We start from the raw sequence: 19,335 nt of genomic DNA, 5'->3' as shown, positions 1-19,335 counted from the left end.
GAGTTTTCAAAGGTAATGGCCAATTGCTCTGAAATCACATCCGCCAACTCCCTCATCACCCTCGGATGCATTGCATCTGACCCCAGGGACTTGTGCATGTCCAGCTTTTCTAAATAAACCAGAACCTCTTCTTTCACCATTGGGGGCTGCTCACCTCCTCCCCATTCTGTGCTGCCCAGTGCAGTAGTCTGGGAGCTGACCTTGTCTGGGAGGAGTCAAAAAAGGATTAAATACTTCAGCTTCTTCCACATCATCTGTCACTAGTTGCCTCCCTCATGCAGTAAAGGGCCCACACTTTCCCTGACCACCTTCTTGTTGCTAACATACCTGTAGAAACCCTTCCTGTTACCCTTCACATCTCTTTCTAGCTGCAACTCCAATTGTGCTTTGGCCTTCCTGATTTCATTCCTGCATGCTTGCGCAGTATTTTTTTTCTCCTCCCTAGTCATCTGCGCAAGCTTCCACCTCTTGTTGTCTGACAATGAAAAAGATGCAATATTTAAATGCTTTTTACAAGAAACAAACTATACAGAGAAAATACAAAAGTTATAGGCTGCAGCGTTTATGACCTTGCATAATGTTATCAGTGTTAGGCCTTGATCATGCGAAATGCAGGGAGCTCCTAGGGCCTGCTATGGAGCCTTCATAGATGCAGGGATCCAACCACATGGAGTTGTTTGCAGGACGGGACCCTAAGAGTTTAACTTATGGTAGCAATGACATTTATTTTAAGAACCTTCATGCATTTGAAAATGAAATATGTTTATTTAGAAAACCACATACCTCCTTTAATAAACTACATTAAAATAATAAGTTCACAGCTTGTTGGTAATGCAAGGCCCTTGCATTAATGCTTTAAAATTACAGCTTTTCGCAAAACCTGGGAATGACTGACAGAATATAAAATATTTGCCCTGTTGGAGCCTGATCCTTACTGATCTCCTACTTAGGGAAGACAAAGGCAAAGTGTATGAGAATTTGCAGGTTCAGGCCACCTTAGTTAATGGTTAAGGCTAGGGAACTCATCATTAATCTTTCTGATCAGTGGAATTTTCATCCTCCTCTCCCCTTGTATTATTACTATTAAGAATGCATTGACAGTGTGCTTGGTGCTATACATGGTACAAAGTATGGAGAGTCTCTGCCCCCAAAGAGCTTACAGACTAAACAAAAAAGACACAGTGAAGACAGGATGCATTGGGAAACCTATAGGAGAAGTGTTAATTATGATTTATTAATATTATGATTGTTGACTTGCTTTTTGAGGGCACCATGTGAGCACAATACAGGTTTCCATAACTGGCAAAGACAGTGACTTATTTTGCTGAGTAATTGGGTCCATGTCAAATAAGAGTACTGTAGAGTTACAGCTGCTTCACCATCTTTAACATTTCTCCTTTCCTTCCCCTCCCAGCATCCAATTAACCTCTTGCTCATGGAATGTGTTGGTAAGCTAGAGACTTTCCAAATGGTCACAAGGAATCAATTGCCCATCTCCCATTAGAATTCACTGAGAGTTGGGTATCTAGATCCCTTAGGCTCCCTTGGAAACTCCAGTCATAAATACCTGTGAAGCAGCAAGATTCCTTTAAGTGCTGGGAATGTAGGATGCATGTGAGTTAAGACCTGGAGAGGTGCTTTTGCCCAATACAGCAGTTCATTGGGTAGCACTCAAGTTAGACAGTATCACTTGTTTATGGGGAGAAATATACCTATTATATACATTGCCAACATATTATATATACCATTATATAATTAATTACAACATTTTCTTTAGATATATATTAAGGCTGGGATTTGCAATGGAACCTAAGAGACTCATTCACGCAAATCCAAATGAAATTCAAGGAGAGTTGGGCTTAAATCCCTTAGGTCCCTTTGAAATTCCTGTGTAGTATATATACCTATCATATCACAAAAATCTCTCTCTATATATCTATATACACATATTTTATATCCATTGTAAAAGCTTATGCAGGGAAAAAGTCATTTCACCAATAACAATAATACATTTTGTCAGTGTTACATTTGGTTACTTGGCTCAGTGTCTTTTTACAAACATGTTCTACAATGTTAGGTACTTTAACAAAGGAGGTGGTGCAGTCAAAGTGCAATCCCAATGGATGAACGAATCTGAATGTTTTTAAGATGCAGTAAAAATAAAAGATAGGATTTGGTGGCATCTCCTCCCACAGGAGCTAATAATACAAGAATATTGCACGTAAGACATGACAAATGTTTTTTAAATTGCTCTTGGCCACAATTCATAATAGGTTAAATTTTTCATAGAACTCTAAGGCATTCAGGAACTTTTCCCGAAGGACCTCTTCATTGCTGTATCTGGGGAGCATCAAGATGTGATAGCAGGTACTGGCAATAGGATAGAAAAGGTCTGGGTCTTCTTTTTTAAAGTCTGCGATAGTGAATGCAAAATGTTTCATCCCATCAGCTGGGATTCGATCAGTTCCTGTCAGAAAAGCTGAAGGGGAGGGGAAAAAAAAGTCAACAAGATACAGACAGAAAACACACAAAGATAATATTATTGGAGATATGAGAGGGGCAGAGAATCACAAAGTAATGTACAGGTAGCTATATAAGCTCCTTGTTTTGCGTTTTTTGTTTTGCACTTAGTGTTCCTGAATATTTTGAATCCTTTTACTTGCTGACTTATAATGAGCCATGATCCTTTCTTTTCTTTTTTAATTAAAAATATTTTTTTAAGTTAAAAGGGCTAGGCTAGGCTTTCTGTGTTTAAAAACAATGAGCCTCACCCAGCAACCTTCTGGGATAAAGCTGGGACTACTTGTGTCAGCAAAGACCACACACATAATTAAAGACTCCTCTTAGGTCCAGACCAAGCCATCTCTTTTGTGCCCCTTCCTCCTGAACACTGCCAGAATTTCACCTCCAAATTTATAAAATTAAATACAAAAAGACACAAAGGAATTTTGGGAAACTGAAACTATCGTCCTTTTGGGAGACATACCCAATGCTATCTGCAGTTATCATCCTTGACTAAGGTACTATAGCAATAGATGTCTTGAAATACCGTGGAGAGAGAGATGATTCAGCACTTCCAAATTGAAATATTTCATTTTGGTTTGGTGAACCAAATTAAAAAGTTTCATTTTGACATGGTTCAATATTAATCTTGTCCCTCCTGAGCTCAATGCATGATGGGAGTTGTAGTGCTGGTGCCTAATGCCCCCATTCTCCTCTATAGACAGGGCTCCCTGACTGGATTGCATCTTCCATAATACATCACAGTCTCCCCTCTGGTTGAACCACCATGGTGCATCATGGGAAATGCAGTCCAGCCAGTGAGTCCATAGAAGAAAATGGGGGCATGAAGCAACTGAACTACAACTTCCATAAATGCACTAGGGCTGCTCAGGTGAGCACAGATTAATGCTGAACTGACCTGAAGCCAACATTTTGATTCATTTAAAAAAAATCAGTGTGTTCAATTTGGGTCTACTTGATCCAAAACATTTTGTTTAAATTTTCCTGGAAAATCAAAGAGTGTCACAAAATTTAAGTTTTGCCTGTAGGAAGGGCATTTTCTGTTGGAAAAAATATTTTGACAGAAATCTGCACACCAGCTCTCCTAATAAATCAGTTAATCCAACCCAAAGGTGGAGCTGGGGGAAAAAGGCAGAAGTCTTGACCCCTGCTCCTCTGCTCTAACCACTAACACACACTTCTAAAATATTTCCAGCAGAAATACTTGATTTCTTGCCATGGCTGTAGCTCATTATTCCACTAGTATCCAGTGTCACATTCTTTGATTTCTATCCTATGGAAGTCAATGGGGTTACACTGATGAAGAATTAAGAAGTAGATATTCTTCTATTTGGTTAAACCAAATACTCTCAGGAGGGAATTGCTCAGAAGCTAATCAAATACCTCCTGCCTCAGCTCCATGCTGACCCATCACCTCCACTGGCTCTATATTAGCCTTTGGTGGAATAAAGTTAGATTACCTATAGATGTTAGGGATAAAGGAACTACAATATCAGAATCATGGAGCAGACTCCAAGAGAGTGACCTAGAGGAACAGAACTAACTTTGGCAGAGAAAGCTCTAGCATGGAAATGGTGAAAATGAGGCCAGAGGCAGTAAAAAGCAATTTAGAGCAAAATTATTTTACAAACCACATTTTTTTTAAATAAAGAGAGAATATTTAGTGCATTATTTAAAGTGCCTCTTTTATTACCAAGAAAATCCTTCTTCTTTTCTTCTGGGAGTTTATGAAACACAGCCCAAAAATTCTTGATGGTTTGATCAGACTTTTCATAATCTGTGTAGGTTGTATTCTGTCAAAGAGAAAAAAAATAGCCCTGCCCAGTTAATTTAGAAATGTAAGACCCGATGGCACCTCACTAAGTCATCTAGTCCAGTCCCCTGCACTAAGCAGCATCTAGACCGTCCCTGACAGGTATCTTTCTAACCTGTTAAAATCCTTCAATAATGGAGATTCCACAACCTCCCTAGGTAATTTGTTCCAGTGCTTAACTACTGTGACAGGAAGTTTTTCCTAATGTCTAATCTAATTCTCTCCTGCTTCAGTTTAAGCTCATTACTTCTTGTCCAGTCCTCAGTGATTAAGAAGAACAATTTATTACCCTTCTCTTTGTAACAACCTTTTATGTACTTGAAGACTGTTATGTCCCCTCTCAGTCTTCTCTTCTTCAGATTAAACAAACTCATTTTTTCTGTCTTTCCTAACAATTTGTTTCTTTCCTCTGGACTTTCTCCAATTTGTCCTCATCTTTCCTGAAGTATGGTGCTCAGAAGTGGACACTGTACGCCAATTGAGGCCTTCTCAGTGCTGAGTAGAGGGGACGAATTACTTCTCATGTGCTGCTTACAACACTTCTGCTAATACAGCCCAGGATGATCACTTTTTTTTAAACAATATTACATAGTTGACTCATATTTAGTTTGTGATCCACTATAACCCCCAGATCCTTTTCTCCTTCCTCGGCAGTCATTTCCCATTTCATATTTGTGCAATTGATTATTCCTTCCTAAGGGGAGTACTTTGCATTTTTCTTTATGGAATTTCACCCTATTTATTTCAGACCATTACTGCAAAAGATCATTTTGAATTCTAATCCTGTCCTCCAAAGCATTTGCAAATCCTCCCAGATTGGCATCATCCACAAACTTTATAAGTGTACTCTCTATGCCATTATCCAAATCATTTATGAAGATATTGATTAGAACCAGACCCAGGACAGATCCTTGCTGGACCCTACTCGATATGCCTTTCCAGCTTAACTGTGAACCATTGATAACTACTCTCTGAGTACTCTTTTCCAACCAGTTATGCATCCACCTTATAATAGGTTTGTCTATATTTCTCTAATTTGTTTATGAGACGGTCATGTAAGAGAGTATCAAAAGACTTATTAAAGTTGAGATATATTGCATCTACTGCTTCCCCTCTATACACAAAGCTTGTTACCCTTTCAAAGAAGGATATTAGGTTGGTTTGACATGATTTATTCTTGATAAATCCATGTTGACTGTTACTTATCACCTTTATTTTCTTCTAAATGCTTACAAATTGATTGATTGATTGTTCCGTTATCTTTCCTGGTACCAAAGTTAAGATGACTAGTCTATAATTCTATGGGTTGTCCTTATTCCTCTTTGTATAGATGGGTACTATATTTGCCTTTGTCCAATCTGGGATCTCTCCCATCCTCCACAAGCTCTCAAAGATAATTGCTAATGGCTCAGATATCATCAGCCAGTTCCTTAAGTAACTTAGTATGTATTTCATCAGGCCCTGCCAATCTGAAGACATCTAACTTGTGTAAGTAATTCTTAACTTGTTCTTTTTCTATTTTAGCCATATATCCTACCCCATTTACACTGATGTAGTTGTCCAATCACTGCTAATTTTTTTGGTGAAAACCGAAACAAAAAAAGCATTTAACAATTTGGTCTTTCTCTTCTAGTTGAATAACAGACCTACACTCTCCTTCGTCTTCCTCTTGCTTCTCCTGTATTTGTAAAATGTTTTCTTGTTACTCTCTCTCTCTTTCTAGCTAGTTTAATCTCATTTTTTGCCTTGGCCTTTCTAATTTTGTCCTTACATGCTTGTGTTGTTGTTGTTGTTTTTATAATCATCCTTTGTAATTTGACCTAGTTTCCACTTTTTTTATGACTCGTTTCAGGTCATTGACGATTTCCTGCTTAAGCCAGGCTGGTGGTCTCTTACTATACTTCCCATCTTTCTTATGCATTGGGATAATTTGCTCTCATGACCTTAATGATGTCTCTTTAAAAAAACTGCCAGCTCCCCTGAACTCTTTTCCCTTAGACATGTGGCCCATGGGATCTTACCTACCCATTCTCTGGGTTTGCTAAAGTCTGCCTTCTTTAAAGTCTGCCATTGCTAAAGTTTGCCATTATCTTTATTCTGCCATTCCTTAGAATCATAAGCTCCATCATTTCATGATCACTTTCATTCTGCCTTTCACTTTTAAATTCTCAATCAGTTCCTTCTTGTTTGTCAGTATCAAATCTAGAATAGTCTCTCCCTCAGTTGCTTTTTCCACTTTCTTTAATAAAAAGTTATCTAATACATTCCAAGACATGTTGGATAATCAGTGCCCCACTGTATTATTTTTCTTTGATATCTGTTTATTTATCTAAAGCAATACATTTACTTATGAAATATGTAAAATAATCCTGTTGCTTGATTAGAGTCTTTTAGTTTCCTGTAGATGGAATCTGCTTGTTTGGTTTTTAAGGACTGTATGATAAAACCTGAGGTTCTTACTTAGTTTCTACTCCTCTTTACTCAGGCAATCCTCCATTGACTTGAATAAGAGTTTTGTCTGAGTGAAAACAGAAAGTTAAATTCTGATCTAAGTGGTTAGTATAAATCTAGAGTAACTTTAGTGGGTCCAGTTCCTCATTGCCTGGCACCTCATGTAGTAAAACCTGGGGACAAAGTGCCACCAAATCAGAATGGAAGTGTTTACATCTACTTAATATGGGTATAAATGGCCACACAAGGTGCAGGGTAACAGAGAATTGGACCCATTCAGTCCAGTGGGCTTACTTACACAGTAGAACTGAAGGAAAACTTGGTCCTGAAGTAAGGCTTCAGACTTTGTCTCATAAATCAAATAAAAGGCTCTAATCCTTCATTCTGAGGACAGAAGGCTGCTCTAAGATTAAGTCCCTATAGTTCTGGCTGCTTAAATACTTATTTTAAAATATAATGGAAAAAACTGCTCCAAACGTTAGTTTTACATTTTAATATTATCATGATGGGCTCATTTGCTGTGATGGACTCCATTTTGGGGCATCTCATTGCATAGGATTTCCTGACCCCACCCCAAACATACGGATGCCAAATTCAGGTTCTTAAAACTCCTTGTACTAACACAGAAGTTCAGGGCATTCTAATCAAGGATCTGCCTCAACCAACTATAGAGGGGGGAATATAGTAAAATTCAGATCCGGATATGGATTTTGAATATGCTCACTTCACAGCTTAAAGGGGGTGGCAGAGAAAGACTCAGGGCAAATCTGGGGTATTGCTTTAGGCCCATCTCTAATTCTTCTATTGTTGTTTTTTATTTTAAGTGGTACCAGCAAAACATAAGGGGCCTCTTTCATATTCCAACAAGAGTGTAATGGGTGCAGTTCTGAAAATTTTTATTAATATTTGAATTACAGTAATGCCTAGACACCCCTGCCATGACTGCAGCCCCACCATGCTAGATCTGTACATACACATAGTTAGCAAAGACACCACTCTTCTACTGTCTTACTTTGAGTGCCAAAAGTGTGTTAGGTGCTGTACTCTGTAGCATGGACCTCCAGATCACATTTATTTGGCTACAGAGCACTAAACATCAGAAAATACCACAATCCAATAAAATTTAAAGGAATATCATCAATCTGTTTAACCCCAAAATGACTTCTAGCCCTACTATGGACAATAAATTGGGTCACTGGTCTGAACCTAAGTGAAGGGTTCCTCATCTCTTATCAGGCCCCTGAAACATCTATTCTCTCATTCACGATGTATGTGCTCGACAAAAGAACAAGGTACAGGGAACCAATGGTCAGCAAGTAAAGCATGTGCATGCTCTGCTGGACTGCATTACCTTTTCCAGCAGTTCCCAGTCATATTTTATATGTCCACGGAAAACCGTCTGGAACTCAATAGGAAGGAAGAGCTTCCACTTTTTAGCTGGACAGCCTCTTGAAAACCCTCTCATAAAATCCTTAAACGGCTTCTTTACCGATTCATTAAACACGTAATTCACATATGCATTGACGTATTCTTTCCTGCAAAGATATCAAGTGAATGCTATTGATTTCCTACTTGTAGTGAAACAGTGCGAGAGGCAACTTTAATTAGGGGAAACCTACAGTAGTTCATTCCTGAATGTGGCCTTAATCCTACACATGCAAGAAACTTTGTGTACAGGAATAGCCATCCCACTGAGTTCAACAGGATTACTTATGAACATAAATAAACAGGAATGACCACTACAAATGATCGTCAATTCAGTCACTACCATGAAAGCATTTTCTGTGCTATATTTATACTTTATAAGGTTATTCTTATTAATTATTTATATTATAGTAGTAGCCAAGGGCCCTCAAGTAAGACATGGTAGGTATTTTTTATTTTGTACCGTGTGCACATTTATGAACTGTGACATAGCAAGGGCAGAGGGCAGTCGGAGAGTGATCCTATTTGCAAACTGGGAAGTGGGGCTTAAGGCCCCTCCCACAGCCTATGGGGAGGAGCCACCGGACCCAGAATGCAGTAGGAGAATGATAGAAGGGAGGTATGTAAACCCCAGAATGCTCAGGGCTCTGTTCCCAGCAGATTAGCCAGAATTATTAGAGGGCAATTAGGACCCGCTGAAGCCAATTAAGGCCCAGCCAGGTGCCTGATAAAAACCCTCTGCTCCAGACAGACAGCGTGCGAGCTGGAGGAGTAGGTGTGCCGTGCCGTGCCGTGCGAAGGAGCAGAGAGGTGTGCAGAGATTGTGTGGAGGAGCAGAAAGGAGTACAGTGTTGCGTGGAAGATCAGAGGAATCCTGAGAGAGGTACTGGGCCAAGGAGGGGGAAACCTGCCCCTGGCAGGACTGAGATACACCCCCAGGCACAGGGGCCTGGGTAAGGAAGCCCAGCCCAGGCAGCAAGGAAGCAGGGCCTGAGAAGCCAGAAGGACTGAGGGGGGAAATTAGCCCAGGGGAAAAGACTGCAGCTGTGAGTACGGTGCCAGCAGCACATAGCTGCTACTCATAGGGCCCTGGGCTGGGACCTGGAGGAGCGGGTGGGTCCGGGTCCCTACCCCCCTCCCTGGGGAGACAGGGTAACTGGTGATGTCCTGGCCCACTATGAGAGGTAAAAGCGTGAGACCCACTAGGGTGAAGCTGGCTGTTTGCCACAGAACACAAATCCCTGGTCCATATTCTGCTCTGTTTTACACTGGTATAAATCCAGAGTAACTCCCATTGAAATCAATAGAAGTATTCTGGATTTACACAGGTTTAAATCAGTTTGATTCTTTTCTTTATTTGTGACCGGAATAATTCACTGGAATTGTAATTCTATACCATCAACCCATTTTAAATATTATATATAGGACTTCTTAAACGGTGCTTTCAGATTCAGAGATTTTAACCCCATTCAGGACCATTAGATCATCTAGTCTGATCTTCTGCACAACACAGGCCAAAGACTATCTCCAGTTACCTCTTTGTTGAGGATATCCTTGACACACTGTAAGTTTAATTAACTTCTATTTCCAACTACATTTCTGTCCTATGTAACAAACACATTGCTCATGAGAAAAATCTTACAGTCTAAAACCATAATATATAAGTCTATATCTCTTCCAAGACAGAAACTAAAACACTAGATGGTTAAAGAAAAGTGTGTGTGTGTGAGTGTGTGAGAGAGAGAGAGAGAGAGAGAGAACAAGACAAGAAAAAGGTTCAGGAAAAACTTACCTGTTATGCTTTGTGATTGGAATATCTGCACCATTTTCTTTAAGTTCGATGGAAACTATAGATCCTCCTTGTTCCTTCATGATCTACAACAGTCAAAGGCAAAGTTAAAAATTGAATGCTGGTTTACATATACCATTCCTATTCTTTACACAGAGCCTGACACTGCAAACACTTCTGAAGGTGAGGACTTAACTTATATGATCAGTTGTGTTGATTTCAATGGGACTACTCATGAATCAAGTTACTCTATGTATAAATGTTTGTAGAGTTGGACCCGTAAATAGGATGATAATGGCTTACTGTGAAATCCATCATCATGTTCTCAAGGATGTCATCATAGTCTTCATCCAGGATTTCTTGAAGATTTCTAACAGAAAAGAAGCACAGTGGAAATAGACTCTAAATAATTTTGTTAGTTCAAGTTAGAAAAATCTTTCCTAATTCCATACATATAAACATAGCTATATTGTGGCTTACACCTTATCTAGCACCATGCATTCTGAATGACCCCAAATTGGTCTATATCTAGTCTACAAACTTAAGGCCTGATCCTGCAATGAGCTTCATGGGGTCCAAGCAGAGCCTCCCTGACTTCAAAGGGAACTCCATGTAGACGTATGGGTCAGCCTGCACCCAGCTCATTGTAGGGCTGGGGCCTCAGACCCCAATCCTACAAACAGTTTTATATATTTGTGAATAGTCCCATTGATGACTACTCTCAGGTATAAGTGGGTGCAGAATCAAAGCCTGAGACTGCACAGCAGCACCACAAAGCAGTTTTAAGACAGGAAGTGAAAATGTATTGCTAATTTGGTTTCCTGATGTAGTTCAAGGGTTTTTTTAAATTTTTGTGTGACCTAGTTGCTATGGTGATAAGTGAAATAAGTGAAACAGCAGGGGGAGGAGGTTTGGTAAGCAGAATGCATTTAACCAAGTTGGAATATGTCCAAGACACCGGAGTTAATAGACATGCTCTTACAAAACAAACAAAATAAACTGCCATGCAATCTTTTTGATCCTGGTCTCTTACTTATCAGCCAGAACTAGCATCAGAGGATCTCCATATATCATGGTAGGACATCAGTTCAATATTGAATCGAGGAGAAGAACGCTATCTACTAAATCATCACCACCATTTCCTGCTGTACATATCTGAAATCTCTTATCCAAAAACTAACCCAGCCAAAGCCTAGTTTCTCAGATCTGACATGAACACAGCATAGGGAAGTACAGTACGGCTGTTATACTAAACATTTGCTAAAACAGAATCAACATCAGAAATTGATAACCCCCCAATTAGGAGACTATTAGATGACATGAATCTTTGTTTTTCAGTCAGGTCTAAATTATAGCCAATAATAATCTTAACCTATCCATTTTCAGTGATGCAATTAAACCCCACCCATCACCCTTCCAATGCCCATTTAGGGTGAAATCCTGACCCTCTTGATGGCAATGGGAGTTTCACCATTGACTTCAGTGGACCCAGGGTTTCACCATTCGGGTACGTCTCCACTGAAATTGAAGGAATGATGGCAGCACATGTAAACCTACGCAAGCTAGCTATAAGCTAGTTAGCGTGAGTATCAATAGCAGTGAAGTCACAGCTGCATGAACTTCAGCATGAGCTGTGCTAGCCCACCCAGGGCTCTGAGTATTTACTCAGCCAGCTAGTCCACACTGCTGCAGCTGGACTGCTACTGATACTCTCGTTAACTCGATTAAAGCTAGTTCAGGTATGGCTACATGTGCTGCAAGCCACTTGCAGTGCAGATATATCCCTGAATGTCTCATCTCCGGAGCATGTCCATGTCCTAAAATTATCATATCAAAAGCAGTATGGTATTAGAGGTTCATTGAAGGCAAGTATTTGAATAACTGCAGTTAGAAACCACTAAACACAGAGCTATGCACACCACAAAGTAGGAGACGTCTCCCAACTTTTATTCCATGGCAAAAAGCTTTGGCAATCATTTCATCATACCTCCCTTCCACAGGAGACAGCTCTTTTAAGTCTTCTAGAGTGGGTGGAATATCCAGCAACTTTTTGTACAGAGCGAGAGGGAAAGGAAAGGGAGCGATCTTCATGTTATACAGTGCCATTCCAAACAGAATGCCAATCAGGAAAAAGGTGTCTTTGTTTCCTGGTACCTAGTTTGTGTTCAAAAAACAAAACAAACAAGCAACCAAAAAAAATGACTTTTTTTTTTTTTTAATTATTATTATAATGGGGAGGGAGCGTGTTTTGTGGTTAGAGGCAGGGGACTGTGCATCTGGATCTGTGAATTGTATTCAGCGTTCTGCCACTGAGTTCTTGGGCAAGTCATTTACACTCTCTGATAGCTATGTCTAACCTGCAGTGGAAAGGTGTGATTGCAGCAAGCGCATGTAGACATCCCTGAGCTAACTTTGAGCTAGCTACATCAAAGGTAGCTTCAGTAACAACAGCAGTGAAGCTGCAGCAGCAGCACAGATGACAATCATTCAAGTACATACGCAGGGTCCTGAGCAGCTGGGGCTAATCCATGCTACTGTGGCTTCACTGCTATTGTTACTCAAGCTAGCTTCAAAAATAGCTCAGGTATGTCTACATATCCTGCAATCACACCTCCTGATTGCACTGTAGATGTACTCTATGGATAAATAGAGAAGTAACTGCATATATACAGAATCCTGCGCATGTTATTTAAAGGAGCAATCATTTCTGAGGCCCAAAACCTAAACTGAAAACTTCTTTAACTGAGAATCTGGTTGTTGGTGGGACTCCAGGATTTCCCTAATAGAGGGGGAGTTTGCTCAGTGGAATCCAAGCACTGTCCACAGGGAGACCAGCAACATTTTTCAGTCTCTCTCTCACAGAAGATATAACCCAGCTGGGGATGCTGTTCATAAAAACTTAAAGGGGAGTGACAGTTATGTGGCAAAATTCCAGCTAGAAGGAGACTTTTTTTTTTTCTAAGATGAGGTTAAAAACTATTATTTTCATACTCACCTGGGTGGGGAACCAAATCAGCATGGAGTCCTCAAAATATCTGAATATCTGTGCTCCTGGATGACACAGTTCCTTTGTAATGATACTGAAGAACTCCTGGGACAACCCTCCATCATCCATACCTTGTTCTCCAATGAATCTCACCTGAATAGCCCCCAAGAGACCCCAACAATATCACTGCTTTTGTGTCCCTATTGAAATAATCACTTGCACCACTCTTCCCAGCACTACACAGTTACTTGGGCTCCGAATCTGCAGTGGGCTTGATGCAGGCTCAAGGGACTGTCAATGCATGTAAACTTGCAGGATTGGGGCCCTCGTTTGCAGAGGTGGCAATAACAAAATGAACACCCACAACTGCAGTGGCTGTTTAGCATAAAATTGGACCCACTCAATGTGTTTGCTCTTGAACGATCATGGTCTGTTATAGTGGACAGTGGGATGGAGATTGAAGACGTAAAAGGTATAAGTGATAGCCCAGTGTTGTCAACTGTCAATTTTATCGTGACCCTTGTGATGGTTGATATTTTTCTGAAAGCCCCAGCTCTTGGAGCCATGTGCATACGTGAGACTCTCCTCTTGCAATTTTGAAAAAAGTGTCCAGCCTTTGTAATTGCAGAAGCAAGCTTGAAAACATGAATGCAGGCTCAAAAACAAGGAGGCAAATAAAAAGAATCCAAAATGTATTATTTTAAAAGATCTTATGCATTTTAAGCCAGTTTTATCATTTTTGGGGCCTGACATTATTTTTTGAATGTTTGAAGTTGGAAGTACTGGTACCATAATCTGACAAATCAGATTAGATCCTTATCCTTAAATCCAAGGCACTAATTCTTCCACCGCCCAGTTTTCACAGGTTACTTTACTGCACCAATATTTTATATTTTAAATGACTTTTTTTGCTCTTAGTGCTGTTGAAAGATGCCAGACAGCTATTGACATCCACTGTAATAATTATAAGCCACAATTGAGTGTTAGTAACAGTATATGTGGGGTGAAATCCTGGCTCTACTGAAATTAGTGACAGCACACCCACTGACTTCAGTGGGGACAGGATTTCACTTCTAGTATCTGTATCACTGCTGGTCTGCAACCGGTGCAGTTATTTATATTAGAGCAAAGTGAGTGGAAAAGGCTATCATTCTGCCTTGGTAATGTTCTACACCCACTTTGCTCTGATGTAAATGGCTACACAAAAGGCAAATTTGCATGGTGGCTTTATGCACAGTGTGTTGTGTGTGCAGAAGCAGGAGACTACTCTTTCCAAGGCTGTCTTCTGAGGTGGCTCAGTGGGAGAAGAGAATGGAAAGGAGACACTGGCCTTTCAAGAACACTAAATTAACGTAAAGAAAACACTACTGATAGGTTCTATGCTTTCCAATGTTATAAATCTATTGTAAACCATATTTTATAGTGTGTGGCACCATCTAGCGGAAATCAGTTAGTACTACCTAATTTTAATTCCAGGAATTAAATGTTAGCCATATCTGCATTTAAAAAACCTGATCTTTGTTATATATAATACAGACAATACCATTAAAATAAAACTATATTAATTTACTCTGCTCTATCATTTGTGTATGGGTTCTCAGACAACTTTGTACTCCCAAAATGTGAATTGCTGTATAAAAGCTGTAATTCCTTCTTGCCATTCTGGTGACAATAATAAATCACATGATCTTTTTGGGTCATGGTTTCTGGTCATCTCAGAACCACTGGATAGAATTATTTATCCAGCTAGGAGTTGCCTGAAAAGCCTTGCCTGACTGTTGTGTAAATAAATGTAATACTATGTAATTTAAAATGTGTGTTAGCCATTCTTATGAAAAATATTGTAGCACATATAGCAGTCACATAGGCCCAACTTGTAAAGAGTAAAAGGAAATGTCCTCATGAATATCTATAATAAATTCAGGCTCCTACTGCGTTAAATCAGGAATGAGAGCACAGAATAATGGATCTTTCTCTCTCTCTTGATTCTTCTGTTGTGTGTGTGCTTTTTTTGGAGTGCTCTGCACTCTATTCTCCTCTGCATTTTTCTACTCCTCCAAAATACTTCTCTACTCCGCCAATTTCTCCCATGTGTTCCTTTGCTCCTCCACTTCACCTCCCAGCTATGTTTTGCTGCTCCACCATTCCTGCCATACCACAGCAGTAGCAAATAGCATTTACAAAATCCAGTGGCTGTGTGCACATTTGAAAGGAAATGTGGCTTCTAGATGTGCTTCAGTTACATTTTAGATTATTACTGAAAGATTTGGCAGAGTGTTCTCTTCTGGAGGAGCAGCTCTGCTGCATTGAACATCAAAGCAAGTGCTGCACTGGGGAATTTGCTGACCCAGTCTGGGGAGTTTAAACCTTTTCTGTATATCAGCAGATTTTCAGGACAAAAGGTGGGCTATAAGGAAGACCTGAGTCGCTTGCCAAAAATTTAGTATTTTTTGCTCTCGTTTTTATGTTGAATCACATTAGTCACCAAGTATTTGATGTTTGTTTGTTTTTTTTTAATTGAGTTTTAAAGGCCCTAGATTCTCTTTTTCCAATTTCCACTGGAACTATTTTTTCCCAAGCAAATTATAAATCCCAGAAAACACAGGTTCAGAGCAGTCAAGCTGTAATATGTTGAGCAAGTGAGATTTCAAAAGAAATTCCAATGTCCCACTGAAATCAACTCAACAAATTCCTTCCTCATCACAATGAGATGAGAAATAAAAATAGACTAAAAATTAACTCAAAACAAGGAAGTATCCCTAACCCCTCAAAACGAGTACAACTTGTCAGGTGGGGGGGGGGGGTGTATATTTGGGAACGGTGGAACAACTTTTCCTAAAAATGCACAAATAGCTTCCTGTAGTGTCCGCTTCTAGATAATGGTTGAACTGCTAAAGGAAGTGCTTAGAATGCGATTCAATGATTACACCTCTTGATCCATTTCTCTATTGCAGTGCGTCCCCCCTAGTATGTGAGAGTATTTAAAAAATACAAACAGCTAGCAACAGTTTTTTCCTTCCCAGCTGTAGGAGAAATGGCTTAGCTACTGGTGAGTGCCTGTGTTGTGAGTGTGTGCAGAGAGCTAAATCGAAGTGATACACGAATCCACCTGGCACTGGCTGAAGGAAAAGTGAGCTGCTGCCAATGAAGCAACAGTGGCTCTAACCACCGCAATTCAAGAAAGCCGGGGGAGGGGTAATGGCTTGTACAGCTGAGATCAAAGCCTCCCAAGTCATTTGCTGACTGCTAGGAACCGAAGTGCAAGCCCTCAACTGCACAGGGACTCCTACAGCCCAGCACAGGAAGGAACCAGTAGTTTCAGAGCCAGCAGCGGGCGTGAGTCAGCAGAGCAGCAGGCCCCGCCGCGGCTGAGCAGGACCATGCTCGGGAATGCGAGCAGGACCCTAGCATCAGTGCTGCAGCTGGGCAGACTCCCCCAGGCTTTCCGGGCAGGCGCTCCAGCGGCGGCTGCGAACAGACGCTTACACGCTGCAGCCCTGAGACGTTCCTCGGACAGACCGAGCCAGGAGCAGCCCCAGGCATTCGACCCCGCTCTGCTCGAGTTCCTGGTCTGCCCTCTGTCGAAGAAACCACTGAGGTGAGGCCAGCCTTCTCTCCCCTTTCTTGGACTCCCAGATCGGAAAGCCAGGAGGTCTCCTGGTGATCACCAGTCCGACCTGCGTCAGGCAAGCTAGAAAACCTTGCCCGGCAGTTCTTGCTAGTAGCCCTTCCTCCCCTTTGCCACTAACACAGTGTGCTCTGGCTGAGCTTTGGCAGTGTTCAGCTAAGGGCCTTTTCCCCCCTTCTTCAGAGACAAGATTGTAACTAGATTTGTATGAGGCCGATTTCAAAGCATCCATGGAATGTCTCTGTCCCACTGAAAAACCCAGAGAGATCCTTTAATCACAGAGCAGGCGGGTTTAAATCCTAAAGCTAATTCAAAGAGAACATACACCATCTGATGAGTAAGTCTTGGCGGGGCACTCACTTCCATTTTTCTGCAGCTATTCATTAACTGAACTGCAGGTTTGCTCATGGAGGGAAGCTAGTTAAAATGGAAGGTGTGTGTGTGTCACTCTGGCTCTCCATTTTTTACCTCTTTCTTTCCATGGGCATGCTATTTATATGTACTAGAATTAATTGAAATACAGCAAAAGGTGGGGACAGAATGCAACCTCTAGGTTTCATGACTAAAATATGTGATGTTTGTGGAAGCTAGTGTGCCATAATTTATTTTAAAACCTTCTCCATGGCAGATGCAAACCCAGTCAAAGTGCCACATGAATAGCCTTAAGTACATAATTGTGAAGAAAAACTGAATTGAATGGAATTTTCTACACAAAATCTTAGTTCTCCACCACACTAGTGTGAGGTGCTTAAGGGGTTAACAAGAGTTTCATTTTTATAGCTTAGATGTTCTACATTTTGTTATGAAGAAATCCCACAACCATTCTAAATAGTATCTTTATTTAAAGGCATGATTTCCTGCTTTGAGAATGTGGCCTGGTTACTTTCGTTACGATAAGTCTAATAGTTCCTTACTTCCTAGCTATATGCTTCTGTAGAGACATTTGTCAGTCCTTCCACTTCCTTGCCCCCCATAAAAACATTTTCTGATTTGTAAAAACAAAAAATAATCCTCTAACTCAGATCTTTGTATCTACCGTTCAGCTGTATTTTTTTTTTTAATTATTTGACCAGGTATGAAGAATCCACCAACGAACTAATTAACAAAGAGCTAGGCATCGCGTATCCAATCATTGATGGCATTCCTAATATGATCCCTCAGGCGGCAAGGATGATTGACAGAAAGGCCCAGGATGAGGAATCGAAGCATACCTAAATACCTATTATAATTAAAAGCAAAACCTGAAGACTAACCTACACCCACAGTAACCGGGGAAGAAAAATGTTCCTGTCACTGCCTATGCTAACAGTACTTGTTCCACTGGTGTCCTTAGCTGGTCTGTTTTATTCAGCCAATGTGGATGAAAACTTCCCAGAGGGCTGCACCAGCACAACCAGCTTGTGTTTCTACAGTCTGCTGCTTCCTATTACCATACCAGTGTATGTGTTCTTTCACCTTTGGACATGGATGGGTATTAAACTTTTTAGACATAACTAGTACGGCAAAAGCTTGGAGGGCACCACAGAAGTAACTTGCCAACCTTGTGGGTCTTCTGAGGGAGTGGTATCTTCACCTCTCCAGACCCTAACATTATATTCCATGCAGTTGCAATAGTCTCCTATTCAAGACTAGCAATAGTGGTGGTCTTTATTATTCTCCCACTGCCATTGTAACTTTCTGAACAAGCCTTGATGCACAATGGCTTCGTTACCGCTGAGAGAGATAATTAATTAACATTTCCTCTTCTTCCTCCACTATAGTGTGTCCTCTCAAAACCTATGGGTGTGTTTGGAAGGCTACGCTACTAATATGTCAGAAGTGTTTTGTGTCTGTTTGCTAAGAACAAATTTAGTGCACTGCTTGTGATTAATTATTTTAAATAGGTTATGGTGAGTCTAAATGAGCAGCACTGTCATTTTGTAGTGGCCTGGCTGGTGTGAACTTATGTCTGCAATGGAATGCAGTTGTCATACTCTGCTATGGAAATAAAGAGTATAATAAATCAAACTTTTATTCACATAGGCTTTGCAGACTCTGTATGAGGAGCTCTTCAGTCACTACAGAAATGCAGCCACATTTTAGGGGGCATCCATTTAGGCACTGTAACTGTACACGTTTTATCTTAGATGGGAGAAGTGAAAAGTAATTTCTCATTGAAATTATAGGGGGAATTAAGTCAGGGCCCTCGTCATTCCTGAAGTAGGAATTATTATTATTACAGGATAGCAGATCTCATGGAACCTGTGCCAATTGGCAGTGTCCCTGCCAACTGAGGATAGCAATAGTGAAGCATGCAGCAACCATCATACCCTCTCCTCAGCCCCTTGCCAGCTCTGTGCTGTCTTGGGAAATGCAGTACGAGGGAGCAGAGCAGGGCTGAGAATGGTTCATTAAAGTGCCCACTGTTCACTGTCAAGTAACTTGTAGAAATGGCTGAGAAGTTAAGTCTTAGGACTTATCTACACGGGGGGGGTGATGCGTGCTATGGGAGTAGGGGGTGGAATGTTTTGTAAAGCACAGGAAGGTGTTGTGCATTAAGTGGTCTGGGTACACTGTGGTGGTGCATTTCAACATAGTTCTGTTTGAAACTACGATGTGAAAGCGCACTAGGGAACACTGAGTTTGCAAAAGCAGGGACCAATTAATGCACAACACATTTGTGCGCTTTCGAAATCACACCCACATAAAGTGCATTACCCCACCATAGAGACAGCCCTTCA

The 19,335-nt window shown here is 40.7% G+C and overlaps 3 protein-coding genes across 3 annotated transcripts in view; 2 read left to right on the top strand and 1 right to left on the bottom strand.

Annotated features, from left to right (window-relative positions):
- Positions 1–787: 787 nt before the first annotated feature.
- LOC137159023 (E3 ISG15--protein ligase HERC5-like) overlaps positions 788–19,335 on the bottom strand; it is a 50,392-nt gene continuing 31,844 nt past the window's right edge. Inside the window, exons 17-23 of the mRNA XM_067557161.1 lie at positions 12,997–13,140; positions 11,989–12,155; positions 10,305–10,371; positions 10,005–10,087; positions 8,139–8,322; positions 4,217–4,316; positions 788–2,479 (exon numbers count right to left, since the gene is read on the bottom strand). Of these exons, the coding sequence (XP_067413262.1) occupies positions 2,265–2,479; positions 4,217–4,316; positions 8,139–8,322; positions 10,005–10,087; positions 10,305–10,371; positions 11,989–12,155; positions 12,997–13,140 (960 nt within the window). The 3' untranslated portion in view covers positions 788–2,264. The remainder of the gene's footprint in view (positions 2,480–4,216; positions 4,317–8,138; positions 8,323–10,004; positions 10,088–10,304; positions 10,372–11,988; positions 12,156–12,996; positions 13,141–19,335) is intronic.
- Positions 16,279–17,830, top strand: PYURF (PIGY upstream open reading frame). Its single transcript, XM_067557162.1, has 2 exons — positions 16,279–16,585; positions 17,689–17,830. The coding sequence occupies exons 1-2, from the start codon at positions 16,368–16,370 to the stop codon at positions 17,828–17,830; spliced, it is 360 nt and encodes a 119-aa protein (XP_067413263.1). The 5' UTR covers positions 16,279–16,367.
- Positions 17,749–18,632, top strand: PIGY (phosphatidylinositol glycan anchor biosynthesis class Y). Its single transcript, XM_067557163.1, has one exon. The coding sequence runs from the start codon at positions 17,897–17,899 to the stop codon at positions 18,110–18,112; it is 216 nt and encodes a 71-aa protein (XP_067413264.1). The 5' UTR covers positions 17,749–17,896; the 3' UTR covers positions 18,113–18,632.

Source organism: Emydura macquarii, unplaced genomic scaffold (assembly GCF_026122565.2).
Source record: "Emydura macquarii macquarii isolate MOO-44397 ecotype Brisbane River unplaced genomic scaffold, CSIRO-AGI_Emac_v2 contig_1790, whole genome shotgun sequence".
Taxonomy (NCBI): domain Eukaryota; kingdom Metazoa; phylum Chordata; order Testudines; family Chelidae; genus Emydura; species Emydura macquarii.
This window is presented reverse-complemented; position numbering and strand designations above follow the sequence as displayed.

What these genes read in the sequence shown, in the direction of transcription:
- PYURF (XM_067557162.1), top strand. Translation starts at nt 16,368, where the DNA reads ATGCTCGGGAATGCGAGCAGGACCCTAGCATCAGTGCTGCAGCTGGGC. An exon ending in CTGTCGAAGAAACCACTGAG is followed by an intron (nt 16,586 to 17,688) that starts GTGAGGCCAGCC and finishes TTATTTGACCAG; the next exon opens with GTATGAAGAATCCACCAACG.
- PIGY (XM_067557163.1), top strand. Translation starts at nt 17,897, where the DNA reads ATGTTCCTGTCACTGCCTATGCTAACAGTACTTGTTCCACTGGTGTCC.